General features: G+C 43.2%; 1 protein-coding gene across 1 annotated transcript in view; it reads right to left on the bottom strand.

Moving 5' to 3' along the window:
- Nucleotides 1-244: 244 nt before the first annotated feature.
- Nucleotides 245-23,041, bottom strand: part of sema5a (sema domain, seven thrombospondin repeats (type 1 and type 1-like), transmembrane domain (TM) and short cytoplasmic domain, (semaphorin) 5A) — a 71,650-nt gene continuing 48,853 nt past the window's right edge. The window contains exons 15-21 of the mRNA XM_068747893.1: nt 19,998-20,223; nt 8,871-9,080; nt 6,663-6,833; nt 6,321-6,476; nt 4,705-4,749; nt 3,163-3,374; nt 245-364 (exon numbers count right to left, since the gene is read on the bottom strand). Of these exons, the coding sequence (XP_068603994.1) occupies nt 245-364; nt 3,163-3,374; nt 4,705-4,749; nt 6,321-6,476; nt 6,663-6,833; nt 8,871-9,080; nt 19,998-20,223 (1,140 nt within the window). The remainder of the gene's footprint in view (nt 365-3,162; nt 3,375-4,704; nt 4,750-6,320; nt 6,477-6,662; nt 6,834-8,870; nt 9,081-19,997; nt 20,224-23,041) is intronic.

Below are 23,041 nucleotides of genomic sequence, written 5' to 3'. Positions count from 1 at the left end.
CACATGTGGGAAATCCAGTTGCCTGTATCTCAGTGAGAGTCAAAAAAAGAACACTCCAAGTGTACCCCAAGGCACCTGAGAGAAAATGGGTATTCTCCTCTGTTGGCAACACTGTGTGTGTCTGTGTTTGTATGCCAGCAGTCTCAGAGTGGGACTATCCCAAGCACGGAGTCACAAAAATAGAATACAGTGAGATGATAGGGATGATGTGCCTTGTGCGGAGTCGAAAGGACTGAATTGAGGGTTAATAGTCATCGTACGTGTTGAGGTCGGTGAAGTATGCGTTGGTGTAGGTCTTTCCGGCAAGCTGAGGGTTGAAGTACTTATTTTTTTCCTCCAGAATCAGATTGTTTTTGTTGAAGGCCTGCGGATAAAAAAAAAAGAAAAAAGATGGACAGGAGAAAAGGAGATGAGTCAGTATGGACTTGTTTGCGACACATGGATCAAGTGATTATTCAGCCCAGATGGCAAGATAAAAGCAAATCCACCCAACCCAAACAAGAGGAAAAAAAAAAGAGCAACATAAATTAATGGGAGGCCGCTCAGTGAACGAAACATACATTTCACAGAGCAAGGTCAAAGCATTTCCAAGCAGGCAGGAGAAATGATAAGCCACCACAGTGCTGCATTATTTTGATGCGCGTCCGTATGTCCACCTCTGTCATCCCTAATACACAGCATCAGCAGTTTTTATGCTCTTCAGATTGTTGGTCCTCGAGGACAATCTAAACCATAAAAATCTATCAAAAAAGGCTATTTTCTATCAACCAATAAGGAAGAGGCATGGGGGGGGGGGGGGGGGGGGCACGTCTCCGTCTCCGTGTGACACAGTCGACACGGAATGAGCTTCTCATGTTGTGCTCAATACAGCATCAGCTACTCGCAAAACGGATGCGCTCATATGCAGTCTGTCGTGGAAAGTGTGTGCGGGGAATCCCTCGGGGCCGTGTATTTGAACACTAGATAATGCAGCTTTTGTTGCTGATGGATGCTTATAACAGACACTGATAGGGAAAGAGTGTGCTGGACAAAAAAAAACCTTATGTATTTAGCATTTTTACTCCAGAGGGCGTATAATCAACACTCCAGGAAGATCTCAGCAGGTGGCCCCATGGCTGCTTTTAAACAGCTGTGCTGAGATGCTTGTTAGCATCATCTAATTTGTCTTTGCAACCGAAAACTCTTTAATTGGCTTAAGAATGATCACATTTGAGTTTTCCTTGCAGCAAACAACATTTGCCGAAACTGTAATGCGGCATTGGTGACAGAGAGGTAACAGCGGACCGTTTTTGGAACGGCATCACCATCATTCTCAAACCATCAAATCAAACCATTAAGCGAAAGCGGAGGACAGAACAAGAAGACAAACATAAAAAACAAAAAACGCATGCAAATGGAGGCACTTGTTGAAAGAGAAAGAAATAAAGTGGTGGTGGGGGGGGGTACAGTGCCTTCTCACAAGCAAGGAGGGAGAAGGGGGGGGATGGAGGGGTCTGAGCAGATGAAGAGAAACTAGAGTCTGTACTCCAACCTGCCACACACAGGAAGTGCCACGGGGAGTGCAAGGGCAGGGCACGGTGGGGGGGGGAAGAGGAAGTGGTGGTGGTTGGGGTCAAAGAGCTTGTTGGGGATGCAAGAGGCGGGATGTTGTAGAGGTCAGAGGTCAGTGGTTAGTAGAAAATCTCCAGGCCACGCATGGACACCCCCATGTTAGAAGAGAGAGGCTGGTGCATGGCGGGGTCGTCCAAGGGCAAGAGTACTGACACGTCTGGCTGCAGGGAGGAGACGAATGGGCAAGAGTCACCCTCAAAGAAAGCCGCATTCTGTTTCACAGGAAGCCTGCAAATGTGATAACTATACAAAAAACTGCAGTTTAATGGTGATGAGTTTGTGATCATAAACCAGACTGCTGGAAAAACACCAGTTGGCCAACAAACCAGCATCTATGATACATTGCACATAATAATACGACTGGGATCATCAGGATTTGAGCCAAAAGTATGGCATTAGGTGTTCATCATTCCTGCATATAAACACTGGAAGGAGGCATATCATGGTTCTGCACACTTAATGACTGAAAACTCACAGCATCATCCGAACCGTTTAGGCTCACAGAGTGACGGCTAGAAAAAAGTGGCAGCATTCATGTTTTGGTGCAGCTCCTTTTGTATTTCCCATACATTTCCTATATTCATATTCACCCGAATCTGCAACGGACCTAAATGATTTATGCTCCTTGCACTCGACTCTAATTGCATGACTGATGAACGCTTTTCACACCTTTAGCACACAATGAAATTACGGCAGACTCAGAAGTGTTTGCTCTGAGGCAGAGGATCCGATCTCTCCGTGGCATTTTAATATGTCTGAAATGCTTTCGTAAATTAAGAGTTAACTTAATTTATAATGCATATCTGAGACTGATATAAAAACATGAGCAGAATGAAAACTAAAATTCTTTCGTTTCACAGTAAAATCAACTTTATAGTGACGTCTACACTATGATCTAGTAGTGTAAAGCTTGGAAGGATGACCGAAACATCCACTAAATCTCTCCCCTGAGGGGAAATTGTCCAATCACATCTTGGCATTGTCTAAGCTTTGAATTTTCGGAAGTTAAGTCTACTTTCCAAGTGGCTCTGGACGAGCATTAATCACCAGCTCAGTCTCTCACTGAAGGCCTGATGTGTCAGTGGATAAGAGGCTTTCTGCATGATGAGAGTAGCCGGATCTCTGGCACCGGCTCTGGTGCGCATGGCTGCTGCACTTTAGCACGTAATAATGACACACAGAGCCTGAATTAGTGGAAAAACACAGGGACGCAGAGCGCCCTCGCTAATTACCTCCAGCACCAACACATTAACAAGTAATTGCATTATTATGCCATGAGGAAGCAGTGTATAAACACCGACACAGGACAGTCACACACTGAGACACACAGCAGAACACAAACGAAGAGAGAATGTACGCTTAACTGCTTATCTGCTACGCGACGTGAGAGCAATAGTGTGCGACAGAAAGTGGTGTGACGGTGAGAGTCATGCAGCAAGTGTATTTAATCACGACTGACAAAGCAAACAACTTGCTCACTGACTCAATATGACATTAACTGCAAGGAAATATCCCAAACTCAGTGAATGCAGAGCAACCCCGTCCACAGACCTTGATGGCTTCCACCGAGTCGTACTTGTCCAGCTTATTGATGTGGTTGGTGATGCTGGTGTTGAGCGGGGCGGCCGAGATGGGGTGGATGACAGTGGCGTCGTGCGACTGCTGTTGGTAGCGCTGGCAGTACGAGTAGACCAGCAGGGTGACCAGACAGCCGAGGATGGAGCTGCTGAGTCCCACGGCAATCATGTGGAAGAGGTTGAAGTCTGGAGGAAGAAGAAGGGAAAGAAAGGAAAGAGAGAGCAAAGATGATTCTGTTCAGTTTACAGGAAGCAGGTCAAGTCTAGTTCTACTCATATAGCACCAAATCACAAAGTGACTTTATTCTGCAGAGACCCAACATTCCCCACAAGCAAGAACACGGACAGAGTAGCGAGAGGACATTGTGCCTTTTAACAGACAGAAACCTCGAGCAGATCCAACACCCAAGGTGGCTGGTCCTTTACTTTGACAGTTTGGGGTAAAAGAGAGCATTTTAATCAATTACATGAAATGGATCCATGTTTTGTTTTTCTTTCTCTTGCTTGGACAGATCCTGAGGGCAGCCATTCTGTAGTGCACATAAATCGGAATTTGGATTATGGTTTAATTGAATTAAAAGGGACTGTTCAACCTTGATGGAAGAATGTGCTCAATTGAGTGCCGTTCTAATTTACATTGAAATTCTTGTGGGTGACTTCCTGCTATGTCATTTAAAGAGATTGATGATATTAATACATTAATAGAGAAAAATAATGCTTTTTACAAGATTATTATATTCTACTATATTACTATTAGGGACAGTTAAAAAGCACTTAAAACATCTTTTAATTATTCATGGTAAATAGAAAAATTGTTCTTTCACAATAATGGCAGCCTAATGCAAAAACAAATCCCCACTGGTTCTATCATAATTTAGACACAAACTGAACATTATGTTTCACTGGAGAGGCATAAACCAGCTGAGACATAAGTTCGCTATCAGTTGCACAATAAAAACACCATTTCATAATGATTTCAGCTCTCTGCTGGCTTTCATTTATGTTCGAAATAATTCTGTGGTAGAAAATAATAATTTTCTTTACCCCGAGCATCGTCTGCAGGCTGCAGAAGCCCAGAACAGACTGCAAGAAGGTTTCCAAACCTTACTTCTCTTCACGAGGCTAGTTGATATGCATGCAATTCAGATGAGTGCATGGTTTTTGTCAGCTCATCCTCATATCTGGATTTTTGTGGCTGGGCTGTTGAGAATTATTTTTAATGATTCCTAAATCTCCAGCTGCAACTTGAGCAATCGAGGCCGTTGGCTTCCTAGAAATAGATTTTTAATATATAGATGAAATAATTCTATGCTTTCAAGACATCAAGGCAAGGAAATCCTATTTACCAATAGTGCAGCTGTGACTCCCCCCCCCAGATGTGATCTTCATGGTAGCTCGGTTTATATGCCGTTAAGGAGGATTGGAAAGTTGTGCCAAAGATGCTTTACATTTGCAATGCCAAGTGTTGTCCTCCCATATATCGCTCAATACACACACATAGAGAAAAAAAAACTACCTCCACAGCGCCTCTCCTCTTGGCTGGAGCGTGCAATCGAGACTTCTGATGAAGGAGAAGAAACAGCAAAAGGCAGCAGAATTAGAGCCCAAACCATGCTCACATATTCTCCTGTTAGCATGACAAATTGTACCCTTGAAGGTGAGTGTGCAGATGAAAGCTGTGCTCAATATGAAACAAATTATCATAAAAACTCAAATGAGCTAATCAAGGCTGTGGCAACCCGGAGTGGTGCATGAAACGCATCAGCTCTCATTAGAGGAAATGAAGTACAAGACATTGCTAATGAACCTTAATGCACTACCTTTTCCATTAACGGGGATGGATGGTAAGGTATAAAGAAATGGTTGACTCTATGGAGACCCGTAAAGAGTTTTACATGTCTATTAAATCCCTGTTAATTAATAAAGAAAAGGTTACACATTTTTCCTTTAATCGAACGTTTATTCTGTCTAATACTTAATAAGCCATTAAGTTCAAACACTCCATGTAACTTTTTTCCAGACACATACAAACACTTCGAAGCAACTGTACTGGATACAATGTAAATAACACAAGCCTTTGTTGCAGGGGAGGCGTTTAATGATCTCTGCGTTGTGAAGATCGATGCTCCGGAGCGTCTTGCATTACCAGCTGTCAATAGGGCGATGCTTGTCTAAGCAGATATCAATACTAATGGTGTCTGTGGGTTCAGCTTGTGGATGCTAAAAGTTTGGACTCACTTGTTGCATTGATTTTATTTTCTTCCCGTCAGTTATTTTAGTGTAAATACAGGATAGTTTTGGAAATAAATACATAATTTAGATCTTAATTGGTTTTGGCACCAACATATTAATACTGCCAGATCTGCTCTCATCAATATTGTAAAAATCAGTTTTTCCAGTGCTTTTGATTCAAGTCCTAGCAAATATTTTGACCAAATATGATAAAGATAAATAACAGGGACATTTGGCATAGGAATAAGGCTGAATATAAAAACAAATAGCTACAGTTACAGCAACAGAATTACACTACAATTAACGCTGACATTACTTTTAGATTTTATGAAAAAGGTTGCATTCTGAAAGGGTAAATGATGACTGAATCCATAAATAGTTACAAATGCATTACATGCTTATGTATATGACTTGGTACAGAAAATAGCATACAGGGACCATTTAGAAAAAGTAAAACTGCTGGTGTAAGAGCTTTTTGCATGGCCTGACTAGACTCTTAGGCTCATAATAAAACTAATATAGCAGCAGGGTTGTTGGAATGAGTAGTTAGACTGCCCTTAAGTGAAGCAACTGGGTTCACCCCCCCCCCCCATGTAATCACCTGCTGCACTCAGGAGTCCTTGGGCAAGACAATAATCCCAACTATCCCCAAAAGCGCTGCCCTGACAATGAACCTGCCCTCTGACCTGCAGAGAGCACCTCAGAGCGAACAGTAATGCATTTGATTATCGCAGAATTCTTGGAAGGAAAAGTAATTACCACTGCGGGCATATGGCAGCGCAGGATGAGTGTGTGCTAGAATCTGTGTGCTAAGTCATACATGAGTGCCAAAGACTCTCCTGAAGAAAAGACACAACTGTCTGTGTGTGTGTGTGTGTGTGTGTGTGTGTGTGTGATCACCTGGAATAAAATTAGAGTCAGAAGCGCATGTCCTTGTCTGGCTGTTGTTTCCTAAGCACTGGCTTCCAGTAGGAAACAGGACATCACAATGACGCACACGCATCTGGGCTCCGCTGGAGTCACAGTGGGACCACTCTGACCAGCTGGACCAGCTCTCTGGAAAAGGCGATGACAGTATCTCACAGCGTGGCCAAGTGTGTGTGTCCATAAATACAGTTTGTGTGTAACCTCAGCTGCACATTAGTCTTGCTTGAACTAAAGAAAATAAGCAATGGTCCTGTGACAGATTGGTGGCCAAGTCAGCTGCTTATCGCTGAAGTGTGTGTGTGTGTGTGTGTGTACCTGGACAGGGTTGCGTGTTGCACAGCGCCTCCTCAGTGTGCAGACCCAGGCAGATGTCCCCACCGTAAGCCGGTGGAGGGTTGCTGCAGGTCCGCGTCCTCATGTAGTGCCCCCCTCCACATGTCACAGAGCACTTGGACCATGAAGACCAGCATGACCAGCTACCATCCACTAAACCGGAATATCAGTGTTGCTTTTAATGATACAGAAGTACAAGGTTCTTTGGTACATAAAGATGCAGTTAAAGTTCACGGTTTCCTGATCTCCAAGAAAAAAGCTTTCCTGTTTTCTAGGATTTAGGTTCCAGGCCATTTCAAAAGACAATTTATTGTGAAAATCTAGTAATTGGAAGTCATTCCAAGCCGTTTCAAACAATGATGCATGACGCGTGAAGATGGAGTAATTACTAAATGTGTGTGTGTGTGTGTGAGTGTTTTGAGGTGGCAGGAAGTGTGCTTCGCCCAGCTGTTCCAGCAAATGCCTGACCCCCCCCCCCCCCCCCTCCTCCAGAACTCAACCATCTTTCCTCTGATTAATAAAGATAAATGAGGCATCACAATCCACTTGTTGTTGTTGTTCCTCTTTTCATGGGGTGCCAAGTGGCAAACAACACCCAGTTAAGGATGTGAAAATCCATGACAGTATCAGCACACAAAGACGATATAAATAGATGAATCAGCCGTGATGGGGGGGGGGGGGGGGGGGAGAGAGAGCAATACAATGTGGGGAATCTTTGGCTGAATCACAGAGGAAGTAAATATCATCGGGATAAAAGTCTACTGGCAGAAGCTCGTCCTTTTCAGACGTGCTACAGACCGGCTTTTAAAGACACGATGATGGCTGCCAGCACGCTGCAGCTAACTGAAGTTGCGATGCTTTTTTTTTGTCATCTCTGTGTAATTTCTCTATCACAAAGTGACATGGTTGTCGATTCGTGGCGGTCGATGACAGATAGTCTCATCTCAGGTGCAGGCACAAGAAAAACACGTATACTCATTTGTTTCCATACCGGATAGATTGGTAAGGATGACACATATTTTCTCCTTCTCCTCCAGAGTCCAATAACAGATAAAAAAAAAGCCACTGGATTAACCACAGGAGAATTAAAATTGGTCTACCAGCATGGTCTGCCAACCTTTCAAGGATATCTCACTTTCAGTGCGGTGTTAATTGAGTTTGCATCAGTATTCATTGCTATTCAGCAGGATCGGTTGAACCAGTTCCTTTGGGGGGTGGGGGTGAGATGTAATAACTATGCAAGCACTGTAGCACAGTAAGCGTACTGCATGTGTCAAAGTAAACCTCAACACTTGACTCCAGGGGAACGCCTGTGGCAGAGCCCTCTTGAATAAAACACATCTGATGCTTTTAGATCCATCCGAAATCTTCATCTGAGATTACAGCTGGTAGCGACTTACCCTGCTAGATGCTGCGCTCGACTCTTTGAGAGACGAATGACGCTCACTTTTAATGAATGAATTAGGAGGCTGTAAAAATACTATTGACGACCGTTCACACGCTTGTGCTGTTTTGCTCGCATATGGATAGGGCAGGCAGCTATGAAGACAGATTGCGGCTGCTGAAGATGATGGGGAGATCCAGGTTTTTAGTGGGATACCTGAGCCCTGCTCAATGGGGCTTGGCTATTAATCACGCGAGACGCTTGCCTGTTCGATGCCTGTGCTGGGGACCAGGTGTACTCTATGCAAAAGCAAGAACTAGATTTCCATTTAGACAGCTTGTCAGAGCATTCTTTTACTAATCAGAAATCTTCCTCTCACTCTTGTCCTGCGTTTTGTCTCGACTGTCGAAAATGCATCGTCTCAAGGCTTTCCACAACAGAATGGGCCTCCCACGGCAGGGTACATAATTACCCAGCAATGTAATTACACAGCGGAGCGCCATGGGGACTGCCTTGATTCCTGGTGTAAATTGAGTCTTATCTGCAACTGATTTCTTTTGTGGCTCCTGATGATTTGGTAAGTCATTTTGTCAGGGCAATTCTTTATACATTAATCAAGGAGAAAGCATGCGTTGAGTGTCTGAATGTAAAACAGAGCTGTTAAAGGAACAGACTTCTGCTCCTGAAAACATTCTCAGGTGTTATCTTTATTTAACTAGCGGAGCAAGTGTAGTTAGCGCGGGTGTGTGTGTGTGTGTGTAACAGAAATTGACTTTTAGCATTTTGTATATGCATGCATTTCTTACCGGGACAAGGCGTGATGTTGCACTCCTGATACTCTTGCGCTGGCCCCAGGCAGGTCTGGCCTCCATACCTGGGCTCAGGGTTAGTGCAGGTCCTCTTGCGGCTGCGAATTCCCCGGCTGCAGTCTCTGCTGCATTGGGACCAGGAATTCCAGGATGACCAACCGCCATTTACAGCGTGGCCTGACATCCTACCGAGACGAAGCACCTCTCCTGTTGGAAAAAGAGAGGATAAATCATAAAAAAAAATCAGTCCAGTCATATCGCTAGATATTTCCCATCAGACCTACAACCTTTTAATGTCCTTTACAAACTAAAGAGGATGATATTAGCCCTCCCTTACGTACATAAATGTGCACACATGTCGAACACAAGAAGTGGGCAAAGAGAAGAGCGACCCTTGATAAAAGCTGAAAAGCTGTTGGAGCATCAGTACTTCACTTTCATTTGATCTGTGCTGAAAGAGCAGTGCCCACCTAATGTGTTTTGAGTTGTTATTAACTCTCTGCCAAAAAGATTAGATTCACGTGCATCTGTTTGTTTGCAAGATTACAGAAAAACTCATTGAGAACTTTTTTTGAAATTTGAAGTGAGGATTGGGCATTTAATAAATAGAAGTTTGGATCTGGATAAAGAGATAGCTCAAGTATTTATTTATTTATTTATTTTTACATACAGTTTTTCCTGTAGCGCTGCAAACAAAAACTAAAACTCCCCTGACTGAATCGATTGCTTGACCTTCCTGTCAGAGGAAATAAGTAATCACAGGCGCAGTCTGCAGAAAAAGCCACCTCCAGAGGGTCATAAGTCATGACTGAGAGTTTATTTTCCTTTGAATCCATGCATTGCCTCTGGGTGAAACTGTGCATATTGTATCTTTTACACTGGCACGTTAGCGATGTTATTTTGAAGATTTTAGGATGCTGATGTCAGCATTTAACGTTAACCCCCTCTGTGATTAAGCATAGAGCTGCCAACATGGCTATAAACAATGATGTGAAGGGCCCAGAACTATTAATGGTGCTTTATTCCTGCTTTTGTGGCCGTTAATGCCCCCAGAGGTTTCAAACTAGCTTAAAGGCCATTTTGTTTTTAGTGTCTATCCTACAGTGCTAGTTCAGTAATGCTTGTCTATAATGGGATGAACTCAGTAAATAATAAAATAAAATTTATCTTCAATTTCTGCATGTAGATGTTCAAATATAAAAGAAAATGGGTTTGTATCTGGTTAAAAAGAATATTAATCATATCAATCAGCCATGCATTCGTTAGTGAAAATGATTTTAAACTTAGTATTTCTCAGCTGTGAGGTGCCAATGCTGAACTTTGTAGAACAGAAATGCAGCACATGAAAATGTGGCTGATGACTTCTGCTGCGGTTGCAATGGTCTGTGCGACTAAGGGACAAAAATGGGCTTGTTCCACGAGCCAGAAAACCACCTGGATGGTTGATGGTTGGCTATTAACTAGCTACCCCTGCGGGTGGTGGAGCAGGTTGGAGCATATTCTACATTCAAAATATCACATCATTCCTGATGAAGTAACACTATTGTGAAATAAAGTGCTTGAAGTGTCTGCCTCACCACCGGAGACAGTCAATGGATTCTGGAGCGTTTGAGTTAATGCAGTAAGCTGAGGTGTCAAGGAATACACAACCTATGCTGTTGAAAACGCACACATACTTGGTCTTATTTAAGTAAGCATGTAACTAAAAAAAAGTACTTTTGTTCAGGATTTTTATTTTAAATATTGTATTAGTAGTATCACAAGACAAAATTCTCCAAAGACGTCTTTTTCTCGTTCTCTGAAAATGAATTCTGGGGGGGCCGTGATGGTTCCGTCAACACTCAGACGTGGCCCTTCCTCAAACAACATCAGCTGACAAATCTGTGCAGCGGGACGACTTAAATAGAGAAGTCCTAATGAAATATGAAACAGTGATTCGTATTACAACAAAATTAGAGCATGCATTAGTCAGTACTTGGAAACGAGCAGAATGGGAGCGGAAGCTTCTGGCCTTTTTGAATGAAGACTAAACTCATTTGTTTGAGTCAATGATAATCACCTGCAATGAATTACAGTCAATATCCGAGTCCTGTGATGATTCACTCATTCAGCAATCTTCTCCATTATCTACCTTTTTAGATAACAATGGATGACCTCACTCTGAGGATGGGCTGATGATGATGATGATGAATATATTTATTAGATAGAATGTTAGGGCAGTACAAGTACAGTCAAACAATATGATGTATTACAGCTGCCTCTGCACTACACAATTCTCTTTTCTGCTGTTCCAGTTCCAATCTCTTTGCCTCTGAGGGGAAAATATTTTGTGATGTTGAAACAGAATCTGTCTGATTGTTCATTTAATCTCATGAATCTTTCCTTTGACTATCTTGCTTGCTCCTGTTTTATCCCCTCCTTCCTCTCTGTCTCTCGTTCCCATTCCCCTTATCTAGCTTTCCGTCTACACCTCGCCACCCCTCCCTCCGTCCTCAGGCCCAGTCATGTTGTTTTGCCAGCTTGCTCTTTTCACTGTCAGTTAATGTGGCGTGGCTGCTTTTTATTCCCAGGGAGATTAATAGTGTGTTTGCCTAGCTCGGATCCTCGACCCCTCCGTACCTATGTCCAACCTCGGCGGTGCACAGGCCTGCTTGCGCTGACGTTAAACTAGTGTGAGTGCTGACACGCCCGTGGAGGCTCCTGCTGTTTATCAATTCTGAGCAGGCAGAGGCACGGACAATCCCGTCTGCCACTGTGACCCACAGTCTTTATCATACCCTCTGTAGCCCGAGGGACCGGATTGCTGCTCTTCTTTAAAGGCACTGAGCGCTTTATAATCATCCTCATGCAAGCATATCACAGGAGCCAGATCTGGATGCACAAACCAATGCAGCGAAGCGCAAACGCAAACATGGCTACTTAACCATGCCAGTCCTCACCCTGCGTGCACATCACTTGGTTGACTTTGCTTGCTTAAGCTTTGGCCTGAGTCTCCTCTCATGTGCTGTGTATTTTTTTTTTTTGTTAACGGTACTTCACAGTGGCTGCCCTCCCATTGTCGAAACAACCAGCATGTTGTGCTCCCCCCTTCAAATAGAGGGCGACTGGATATATCGATCACCACAAGAACCGCACACAGCCGGAGAGAATTAATCCTCCCTTCCCTGATGAGCTGAATCAAACGTGAGAGGGCCCCATCGCAGCATCCGACAGTCCCCCTGCGTCCAAGAAAGTAGGGCACAAGAATCCTCCTCCCTGACACTGCTCAACCTTACACCCGGCTCAAAGGCAAAATATGCTGCAAACAAACTCCTTAACTTAACTCAGAGAGAATATACACGCATGCATGTGCAGGAAAACTAGGAAAAGGGAAGCAATGCTGTGCAATCTAAAGTACCGCATAAGCAACTGTAAAGCTATTCAAACAGCGGAAGAAATAAGAACAGCGAGATATGGAAGAGAGAAATAGAAAGGCAGCTGCTATCTGGGGAGACAGCTCTGCTTTTAGACAGACGGATGTGAGAGACAGAGAGGGGGAGAAAAAATTTACAAGCGAAGACAGATGCAGCGTCATGTGGGAGTTTTGTCAACACCAGAGAAGCTGGACCTAAAAGAAAGAAATCATCTCCTTGTTCCTGGATGTCCTCGATTCAGGACTCCACCATCACTCCCCTTCACTGTGCTTCCCTCCCTCCCGATCAGAGCAGGTAAGCAATGCCTCCCTAAGGAGTCGTATATCGTGGCTGTTACGTTCCAAGACCCCCCGCGATTGGTGAACATCCGAAAAGTAGCGACACCATATTTATTTGAATATTTTATGAGTATTTTTACCTTTATGAACCCTCCCCAGTGCACCCACTACTATGACCCTTTTCTGACATCCTATTTTCAATCATCCGTGAAGGAATTCTAAAAGCTTTTGTGTGAGTTTGTGTGGGAATTATTGACCTTTAATTCAGTAGCGAGGTCCGGTTCATTCCAAAGGTTTCTGATTGGATTGAGGTCAGGGCTCTGTACGGGCCAGTCAAGTTCCACTCCACAAAAAACTCTTCATGGACCTTGATTTTTGCACTAAGGCAAGAACGAAAATGGGCCTTTCCAGAACTAGTTTTGTCTAGAATGTATTGGCATGCTGAAAACATGACAATGTCCCTTCACTGGAACTAATACTTTTGTCCATATGGTACAGGCTGCCGTGGTGTGAGTACCGGTACATTACCGACTGAACATTTACATTTATCATGCTCAGGTAGCTTTATTGATTGTCTGTCAGCATTGTTTGGGCTTATAAGGGTGCAATGACTGAACACATAATATTAGCTGCTGCTGCTTCATTGTTCAAGTGTTGAGTTTGATTTTCTGACAAACTCAGTCAGCATGATGGAAGATTTTTAGCGACGCACTGATAAGCCTCATCGCTCAAAGCTGCAAAACCGGCACAACTCTGACAAGAAAATTAAGGCAAATAAATAATATTGTGATGGATCACCTTCCACATGCAGGTGTCAAGTGAAATGACGCAAAATGAACTAAAGCTGAACTGAACGACTTTAAAAGTGGAACATTAGCCAAAATGGTAATTGTGTTACGCTGTAGCCAATCCTAAAGGTCAAAACTCTGGATAATGAGGCTGTTGAAGGCCCATTTATTGTGATAGTGGGTAACAGTAGGTGCTCTAACAGAAACTTCCTTTCCTTGGTATTCTCAGCTACAGCAGCACTGCTCTCTACTTCGAGGTAGCCTTCAACCTGATTGGTCAAAGAATGCACCAAAGGAGAAAGTCGACCAATGGCAGAGAAGACAGATGACGACACACTCCTGACCGAGTCTGAATGCGCGAGAGCAGAAAGTTGGCACTGGGAGTTGTTAATCTTTATTAATTTCATGAATTAATCTTAATTTAATTTTGTTAAAACCTTCTAGTGCCGGGTTTAAGAGCACAGAGCTTTACTTTCATTCAAGCATTCTGAGCTAAGACTTGCTTTGTGCTTTCTAATGACCAATTGTGTTTATTTCATAGGCCCTGCTGATGTCACCAAAATCTACCTTTGTGCGATGCTGTGGGCAAATGTGAAAAAAAAAGGCAGCATGTCATTGGCGGCCTGATAGCAACCCTGCAAATCCAGTGTCAAGGATAATTGCAATGAGGCTGTGAACTCCATCTGACCGTAATCTGGCGATAGGGCAAAGGTTACATGCTTAACTGAAGCATAATAGAGAGCAGGAGCCATGGAGAGGGAGATCTGTGCTATAATAGATTTAGTAATTTCATTTTAAGGCAGTGTGCCAGGTTAGCAGGCAAGAAAGACAGACGGAGGGTGAAAGGAAGGGAAATGAATGACCTACTGTATTTAATTTATTGCTATATAAAAGCAATTAATTGTAACCGCCGATATGGCTATTGATTTTCTTTTTTTTTGTTTTAAAAGCCCATTCTATGGCGTGCACAGTTTTAATGAAGACTTTTTGGGAGATTCAAGAGCGAGATTCCAATTTCCATCTAGATTTACTCCACCTTTGATATCACCAGTGTCTGGGGGGGATCTTTAGCAGAATCGTGTCTGGCCTTTTAACATTATGGGCCTGTGTCTTATGAAGATGCTCGACAGTGATGGAGTCCAATCACCAAAGACGTTGCAAAAGTGTGCTATATCACACCCTTCATGCTGTAACATTTAATTATTATCCAGGATTAATTCTGAATCTAAATTTAAATTCAGATTTATTAGCAGTCTGCTGGAACAGACAGCGCCGTGACCAGGCATACTGTGTAGCTCTCCTCAACTGTGTCCACTCATTAGCTCACATAGCTTCATTTCCTCCTTGACAAACCGTGAGACGAAAGATAATTCTGACTGTAGCAAGAGACAGAAAAAACAATAAGGACACTGGAAGGGTTGCCATCCGTCAAAACCATCCTTCAGCAGCGTCTTGTGTCTACTCGGTGCCTACTCATGACAGCCTTGCGGGAGAAACTAATCTGTCGCCCATGAGAAGGCCCCGGCCTTGATATCAGATAGAGCTGAAGTGAAAACCATCAGGCGTCCGACACACCGCCGTTTCTCTCCAGGAGAAATGAAGCCATCACTCACTGACAGAAGCTAGGGAAAATTACAAATTCATACCTTCTACAGAGATATCTTTCATCTCCCCACTCTTTGTTTTACTTTAGCGGGTCGGCTTCAATCTTTATGATGTCACGAGAAAATTCTGAGCCTTTCTAAGCTTGATGTTAATAAAGCTGCACCGTAAAACTAACCTCAGAGATATTGATCACATCGAGAGGGGCATATCTGTTCCATTGAAGTATGACTTCACAGAAAGCATCGTTTAAATTGTCGGTTTTGTGCAGAGGGCTGACCGAGAGCAGCAGAGACAAAGTAGCTAATAAGAGAAGCTACTTAGTTCTAGGCTGACTAATGATGGACGTGAAGCTGGCTTCAATCCTGGTGACAGTTGGGCTGTGAATTCCACTTGCATGCCGAAGATAACAGCCCGATAAGGTTTTGGTTGCTTTCTACAGCTTAGTCATGGTTTAGCAACTGAATGAAACAATATGCATGGGGCTGGTAACTCGGTATATTAATAGTTTGGAGAAGGTTGCATTTAAAAGGGCTAAACAGGCTTCCCAAAACAAAATAGGAAACTGTAGAGAATGAACTAATGGATCTGTTCTGACATGAACTGCACATCATTTGTCAATAGTTACATTGAAATGTAAAGAAGTATAATAATTGACTGAAGCTACAACAGTTACAGAATACCCTACTGCATTGAGTAGTATTTCATGTCTTTTCTTTTGCTCTTTGTTTTGGAGTTGAGGAAGCTCAGGGTAAGTCAAGCAACCCGTGCCAAAGTCACTTTGATTAGTATTATGGGTTGCAAAAATATATTTGTCCTGATGTTAAAATCTAGAAAGTTCAATTAGGGTTCCGTACAAAAAAAAAACCCTGCTACATTCTGATTGATTCTTATGATCCCTTTATATTTATACAAGAAATACTAGCTCTGATCTGTCATGTCTCCTGGATCCATCAGTTACTGGAGCGAACGGTGTCTCTTTAGCCAGGGACATGTAGCAGCCTTCCAAGGCGCCGTGGTGCAGCCAGTAGAACGGCTTTTACGGCAGTCTTGCTTTATGAAATGCGCTCACTGGGAACATTTAAAAGAATCTGCCAATGCTTTCTACAAATTCATGGTACACGCATTAGTTTAATAACCTGGCTAACAGCGGTTGATACGATCTGCTGGGGACAGTTGTTATTTCAGCTGACAAAATAAAATGTCACCAGTGAGGAATGGGAAGCCTGTTTTTGTCTACCTCTTTGTGGAATAAATGCATATTTGCCAACATTATATATGAGAATATAAAACTTAGCAGGAATTGTAACAATACAAAAGGAAGGACAGAGCTTCCCCACATTCCTGCCTATCCCTTTTAATTGAAATCCAGATCTAAACTCTAATCAGACTCGTGCACCATCGACATGGTTCAGATAAAGGTAGCAGAAAAATACTAATTCTGCATCCACCTCTTTGTCTGGATCTACTCTACAAAATATTTTTGCCACATGCAGACTCTTCCTCTAAGGTTCATTAAATCTGTGAACTAGTTGACACAACGCATGATTTAAACAGTGTGCACACAAAAAAAAGAACATAAAAAACTGCCTCGTGTCAGTGTTAATGTATAACCGTCATGTTAACGCAGACTGCATTAAGACGTGAAGAGTCACATAACAGCAGCAAAAGGAAAGCCATGTTTTACAAATTGCCTGTAGGATTTCACACTTAAAATGCGTCTCTAAGTCTGTAGCATGCAGCAAGAGAGGTCTTTAGCTCGTTACAGATCTTAAGCAATTAACTTATTGCTATCATTAAGCTATGATCCCTGATATGAAACCAGTCAGTCTGCTATATAAAAGAACTCTGTATAATGCTTGGTTAATTCATACGTTCATAATTCATCTCTCATAATTAAGACAGATAGAGATTTTACTATAAGAGACAACCAGAGGAAAAGAAAGAGGCGCGGCGGAGCGGTTGGGTAGGTCGCTAAAATATCTGCACAATTTATTATCTTAAATGATAGGGGGGGTAATTGTCCATATCTGTGCATCACAAATTAGACATTCAGGTGTCCGCCAATAACGTGCTGCATCCCCAACTACACTACAGCAGGACAAACGTCAGGATTATCTGTGGCTCTTATGCTCGAAGCTACAAACGTGGTGACATTCTGCCTCTGCAGGAAGTGGCAAAGAAGCGGACTTCTTATTGAGTAGCCGGGAAGCAGCGTCAATGAGACAGCGAGCTTGAAAAACACTCCTTTAAAGATCATGCATAAGTGTCAGTCGAGAAAACAAAAGAGGGAGAGGCTGGCTGCAGGGGAGAGAGAGCGACAGTCCCTTTCAACTCTCTGAATGATAAATGCGTTTGGATATAAGAGGTTGCTTTTTTCACAAACACAATCTGAACACACATTTTACCTCTGATTACTGTTTTCAGTAGCAAGTTGCATAAAGGATGCCAATTTGAAATGCTTTTACACACCACGGTTTAAAATTATTGTAATCTTCTTTGCTTTTACAATTTGGCGACCTTCTCTGCCATCTTTACTGGGAGAGAAATGGCAGAATATCAGTTCTGTGTTTAAAAGAACAGACTACCGGATCTGTTACTTTATTATGGGAGGTGTCTATGCTGAACTGAGAGGTGCACGGCTTTGGTTTTTATACATTTAGTTTATCTTAAGCTACCTGCTAGGAAGCATCCTTGCTTCAGCTAGTAACCCTGTGTTATTACAGGACATCCCTGCAGCCGCCCCATGCTGTCAGTCAGGTGGGCTAGGCTAATATTTGAAGCTAATGGTCTATTAATATTCCCAAACTCTCTGTCTGCTAAGCAATGAAAGTTAAAGGAAAGAAGTAATGATATAAATTATCTTTACTTAAGGTCTATTGCAAATTATTGCAATTATTTCTCAGTGAGGAATTGATTATACTTTCCAAGAAACTTCTCCAATCGAAAATAAGCCCCTCGATGCACAAACGTAATCTGTATTGGTTGAGAGAGCATTCGTTTTGGGTGCCGAGATAGATCCTCAGAGGGATCTTTGCTCTGGTGGTGGACATCAATACAAAGCACCGCGTGAATGCAATTATTCTGCAGTGGCTGCTTGCTTTGAGCGAGGCCGACATGCCGATGTGCATGCAGACACACAACAAACAGCTGCACATATTCTAGCACAAAAAGGGGGATAAAAAGCACTTCAAGCACCACCAGCGCTCTTAAGATGGATGGTAAGTTTGATAATGGTTGAAATGAAGAAGTGGATCCGCGGGAGCCCATCTGCTTTTCAGACAGTTATGACCTGAAACTCCTCTGAGAAGTGAATCATATTGAAGTCTGGCGATGAACAATCATCGCGGGACAAGAAGAGAGTAGCGCATAGAGACAAAGCACACCTCAATACGTCTCGCCTTCACCCTGCAAGCAGAGTGAGGAAAGAAAACTTTCACATTCTATACCGAAGTTTTTTTTGTTTATTCTTCTTCAATGCAGTTGTCATCAAATGTACATGTTTGTGCTGAAAATGAAGAACTGCACTTCTGGATGAACGAGGGTCTGATTTCGGAAAGAGATGTATTTCATTTATTAAAAAAAACATATATATAATCCACCTTTTTCATATCAAATCCCAATTGTATTCATCAGGCCACGATTTGACATCAAAACTGTCTTCAGCAAATAATAATTTAGTTCAAATGCCAGCGTTGGACAAAAGTGCGGTAGCATTATGACACTTCACTGCTGTTAAGAACCTTTAGCATGCAAAATAAACTCTGAGTCTATTAAGCCTCTAACTAGTCTCACTCTCATCCATCTCACTGCTGGTAATTTGCACCTCAGAGAGCTGATCTGACACGGGCTGCTGTTATTCCAGATGAAACTGTATGAAAGCAACACCTCTGTTTGTGCACCGGTTGTCGGAGGGATTTGAAGCTTATGCCACGCAGCTCGCAGAGCTCCATCTGCCTGCACAGGCTGACACGTGGGTACGAGTGAGAGCTGCGCCTACCAGCCATCACTTTTCATTTGGTATAATTAACACAGAAGCTACTGTGATGGTGAAGCTACTGGTGACAACCTCTAATGAAACACATAGTGTCTGCGACTTCCTCCCGCTAATCAGGAACAAAACAGACCTATTAAAGCTCAAGTCTTTGTTCGCTAATGCTTCAGATGTGTAGCTGTCACTTCTCTTAAAGCCTTGAGTGTGCAGTCGGGGTTTTCTCTGTTCTTGTCAGCACCCTTTTTTTTAAACCCTTCAGGAACATTTAAGTGTCGGCTTCAGATCGTGAAGAGAACAGCTTGTGCGGGTGACAGTGACGGCAGAAGGATTAATAATCAGGAGTGAGCCGATGGAGGGAGATCACATGAGAGAGAGAAACATGCAGGCTGACCCTGGTTATTACAGCAGCATGTGGTGTGTGAGCGGTGTGGCGACAGACCACCCAGAGGCACACACGGACTCAAAGTGATGGGAGGCCACCGCAGCTCAGCTAGGCGCTAACTCCAAAGCTCTTAAAAGAAAATCGGCTTTTTCCTGAGCAAGGCCATAAACAAACCCGAACTGCTGCATCTGTATTTGGAGCGCCTTTGCTGTGGCGCGGTGCCACCCTATAATGTGGATGTTTCCACTTAACAACTTAAACAACTTGTCAATTAGCAGCCTGTTTGCACAAACATCCTCAATTCACAGGGGGTGACGGATGAGAAGTGTTTGTCTGCGCAAGGCGATAATTTGAGTCGAGCATTTGCTCCGACGTGGGACGGCTAAAATGAGTTGTAAACTGCTTATCGGCTTTGTGGATCGGATGCTCATTAACAGGACCGGTGCTTTGATCTGCTGATGAAGCTGAGGAAAACGGGGACAACGCGAGAGCTGATTGAGACTGCTCCTTCAACATCATCGGGTCAAAGGGGGGGGAAGTTTGATAGAAGCAAAGAGGAAAGATCTAATAAACAACAGACAGACGGACTGGCTTGAAGCGAGCAGACCTCATTCGGAGTGTGAGATAGTTGCAAAGAGGCCATCTGTCTCCTCCAGTCTCCACTCACCATCGGTGGAGCAGCCGGTGGATCCGTCGCTGGAGCAGTAGCGCATCTCGATCCTTTGCCTGCCCACTTCCAGCAGGCTGGGATCTGGGATGCGCGCTTTGCACGTGTAGCGGAAGCGCTGCTCGTAGTGGCCACCGTTGTCAGAGATGTTGACCGGGGTCCAGGGAGTCCAGGGCGTGGTCTTCTTCAGGTCAGGACATGGCAAGGAGTTGCACGACTGGTACTCCTGCAACGAGAGCCACAGAGAGCATTTTGCTGGATTGAGCGTTTATTTTCATGGTGAGCATGTTTGTCGTGTCTGAGAGTAGATAATCACAAATAGTTGAAAGCAATAATTACACACGACAAGCTCAGACGGGAATTAATGCTGTGCTTCCAGACGCTGATAATAGACAGGACAATGGCTTTGGAAATTATCTGCAGTGACTACTAAATTAAAGAGCTTAGTTTATGAGGAAATAAACAGCCTTTTTTTTAAACACTTTTATCATCAGTCATCCTTCAAAGCCTCTTCATTCCAGTTCTGGCTGGTTTACTCGATTGCATGATGCCAGATCCAGCATTGCTCATCCCCCCAAAACACCCGTCAAACCCAGCAAGCACATTCTGCCTGAATAAAATGCAGCACGAAAGCACCGACTAAGGATGCATTCACAGTTAGGCTACTTGTACATGGTAAGAGGTAAACAAGGCAGGCAGGAGAGGACATTGATAAAGTTTAATATACAAGCAAAGGAAGGAGGAGTAAGAGAAGGGTCGAGAAGTTGAATGGAAAAAATAGATGGAAGGGAGAGAATAATAACTGCTTCTTCCATCTACACCTGGCTGTGAGAGCCAACAGTAAAAATGAAACAGTGGAGCAGTGAAGCTCTAACAGTATGATGTGTGTGTCTCATTTAAAAGCTTCTTCTGTGTGTGTGTGTGTGTGTGCGCGCCTTATATATTACGATATGATTCAAAAAGATAATAGGTGGGTAATAGACCCCCTTTTTACCCAGCTAAATGAATAAAAAGGTGGAGGTAGCGATACGTCTGGAGGAAACGACACACAGAGGAGGAGAGATGACTGCCATTTCCCCCCCCATACGTGTTTATGTATGCTGAATAGCCCTTGAGTGACTGCCAGACCTTGGCAAAATAAGATAAGAGTTCCTTTCTGCACATCCGTCTGCTTGTCACACACGGGATCGCTGACAGGTCAGCCGAGGAGAGGTGCGCCGTACATTATACGGTGTGCAGGTCCGTCTCACCTCCTCTTCTGTGCTCTCCCTATAGCTCTACACGTCCATCTTTCTATCTTTAAACTCTTTCAGCATCTCCTTCCCCCCCGCCCCCACATCCTGTTTAGAACTGGCATTGCGTCAGCTCTCTCTCTCTCTTCCTCCTCTTGTTTCTTTTTGTCTCTGCACCTCTCAATCTGCTCTCATCTCTGTCCTCCTCTTCCCTCCCCGTGACTCCCTTTCCCAGTTTACCAAGGTTAAGAACACAGGGAAGATTCAGATTCTGTTAGGCCCAAGTGATGAATGAGGGTGTCGCCTCCACTGCACTTCCTGCCTGTCTCCATCTAGCGTGGTAATCATTTACAGACATTAATATTTAATATCACAGACCAGCTCACAATCTGTGGTTATCAGCAACTAATGAAAAGGGGGGGGGGGGGGGGGGGCTGGGGGGGCAATGATCTGTGTGTGTTTGTTGTTAATGGTGGCCAAACATAATAAATATTTAATGAGACTTGTCTGGTAAGCGTTTTTTTTTTCTCTCTCTTTCCTGTTTTCTCCTAGGATTAGTGTTGAAGCAGAAGTCTTAGAAGATAATTACTGGATTTAGAGCTAAACCTCATTCAAAGTCTGCGACGGCATTCACATCGACTGCAGCTAAATATATATATATATGCAGCAAGGTGGTCAGCGTGTTGAGTCACACAGATGTCCCATTGACTGAGCAAACTTCAGAGGCTGCGTGGCGTGCTGCGAGGACCCACAGCTATAAAGGGAACCTTCTCACCCAGGGCTCTCTTTTTTGGGGCCGATTTTTGCTTCTTCTCCTGTTGTGAGATTCTGTAACCTTGGATCTCTCTTCGGGCCAATGGAGTCATTTAAATGAAACAATCAGAGAGGGGAAATTGGCTGCGATTGTCACAACTCGTTCCAAAGTAAGGCATTTGGAAGATGTATTTTAGGCAGCACTAAAAGGATTTGGTGGCAGTTATAAAATAAGAAAGCGGTGCTTTAAATCCAAAATGTTACATTTTCTCTTATGAACAAAAAAATATTCCAAGAGGAAAAATAATGATATTATGAAAGAGTGAATTTGAGGCCATTCATTACATCCTTTCCATTGATGTTATAGACCCATGAATTGTAATCATTCAGGTGATCAAATGTGCCAGGATTTAGATAAAGAGCAACAGTGACGCTTTGTACAACCGACAAACAGCTGTTGAGTGGGAATGATGCAAAATTAATTTGGGATATTTATACGGGAGGTAAGTGGCCACTTGTTGATGATTGTGGGTCTGATAAAAGTATTTGTGTGACTGGCCTGTCTGTTGACTGTAATTTTGAGAATCAAATAAAAACAGCTGAATAGTAATCATAAAAAATAATGCTGCAAGCAATGCTAATAATCTGGGATGGCAAAAATTGGAATACTGTCTTGAAGGCATGATGGTGGTCCCTAGTCTCACCCCTCTATCACACGAGGGCCTGAGATATGAAAAAAGAGGTTGACCCGCTGCGGTGGACAAGGACATCCAATAACAAATGCCAAAGGGCAGGAGACACTGGTTTATTGCCTTTTCTTGGACCAAAAAAAAAGGAACCTCTTATATTGGCTGAAACCTGAATATAAAATCTGCTAGAATAACAAAAACATAACCCGTCCACCTGCTTTGAGTAGCAATTTTCATAACATTTTGAATAATGCATTTAAAAATGGACCTTAGAATGTAAAATAAAAATCAGTTTGTCTCCGCTCATAAAGTTCCTTCATTCAAGCACACACTTACGCCCCCCTCTAGGAAATGGCATTTGCAGAGCCAG

Source organism: Brachionichthys hirsutus, chromosome 14, assembly GCF_040956055.1.
Source record: "Brachionichthys hirsutus isolate HB-005 chromosome 14, CSIRO-AGI_Bhir_v1, whole genome shotgun sequence".
Classification (NCBI taxonomy): domain Eukaryota; kingdom Metazoa; phylum Chordata; class Actinopteri; order Lophiiformes; family Brachionichthyidae; genus Brachionichthys; species Brachionichthys hirsutus.
This window is presented reverse-complemented; position numbering and strand designations above follow the sequence as displayed.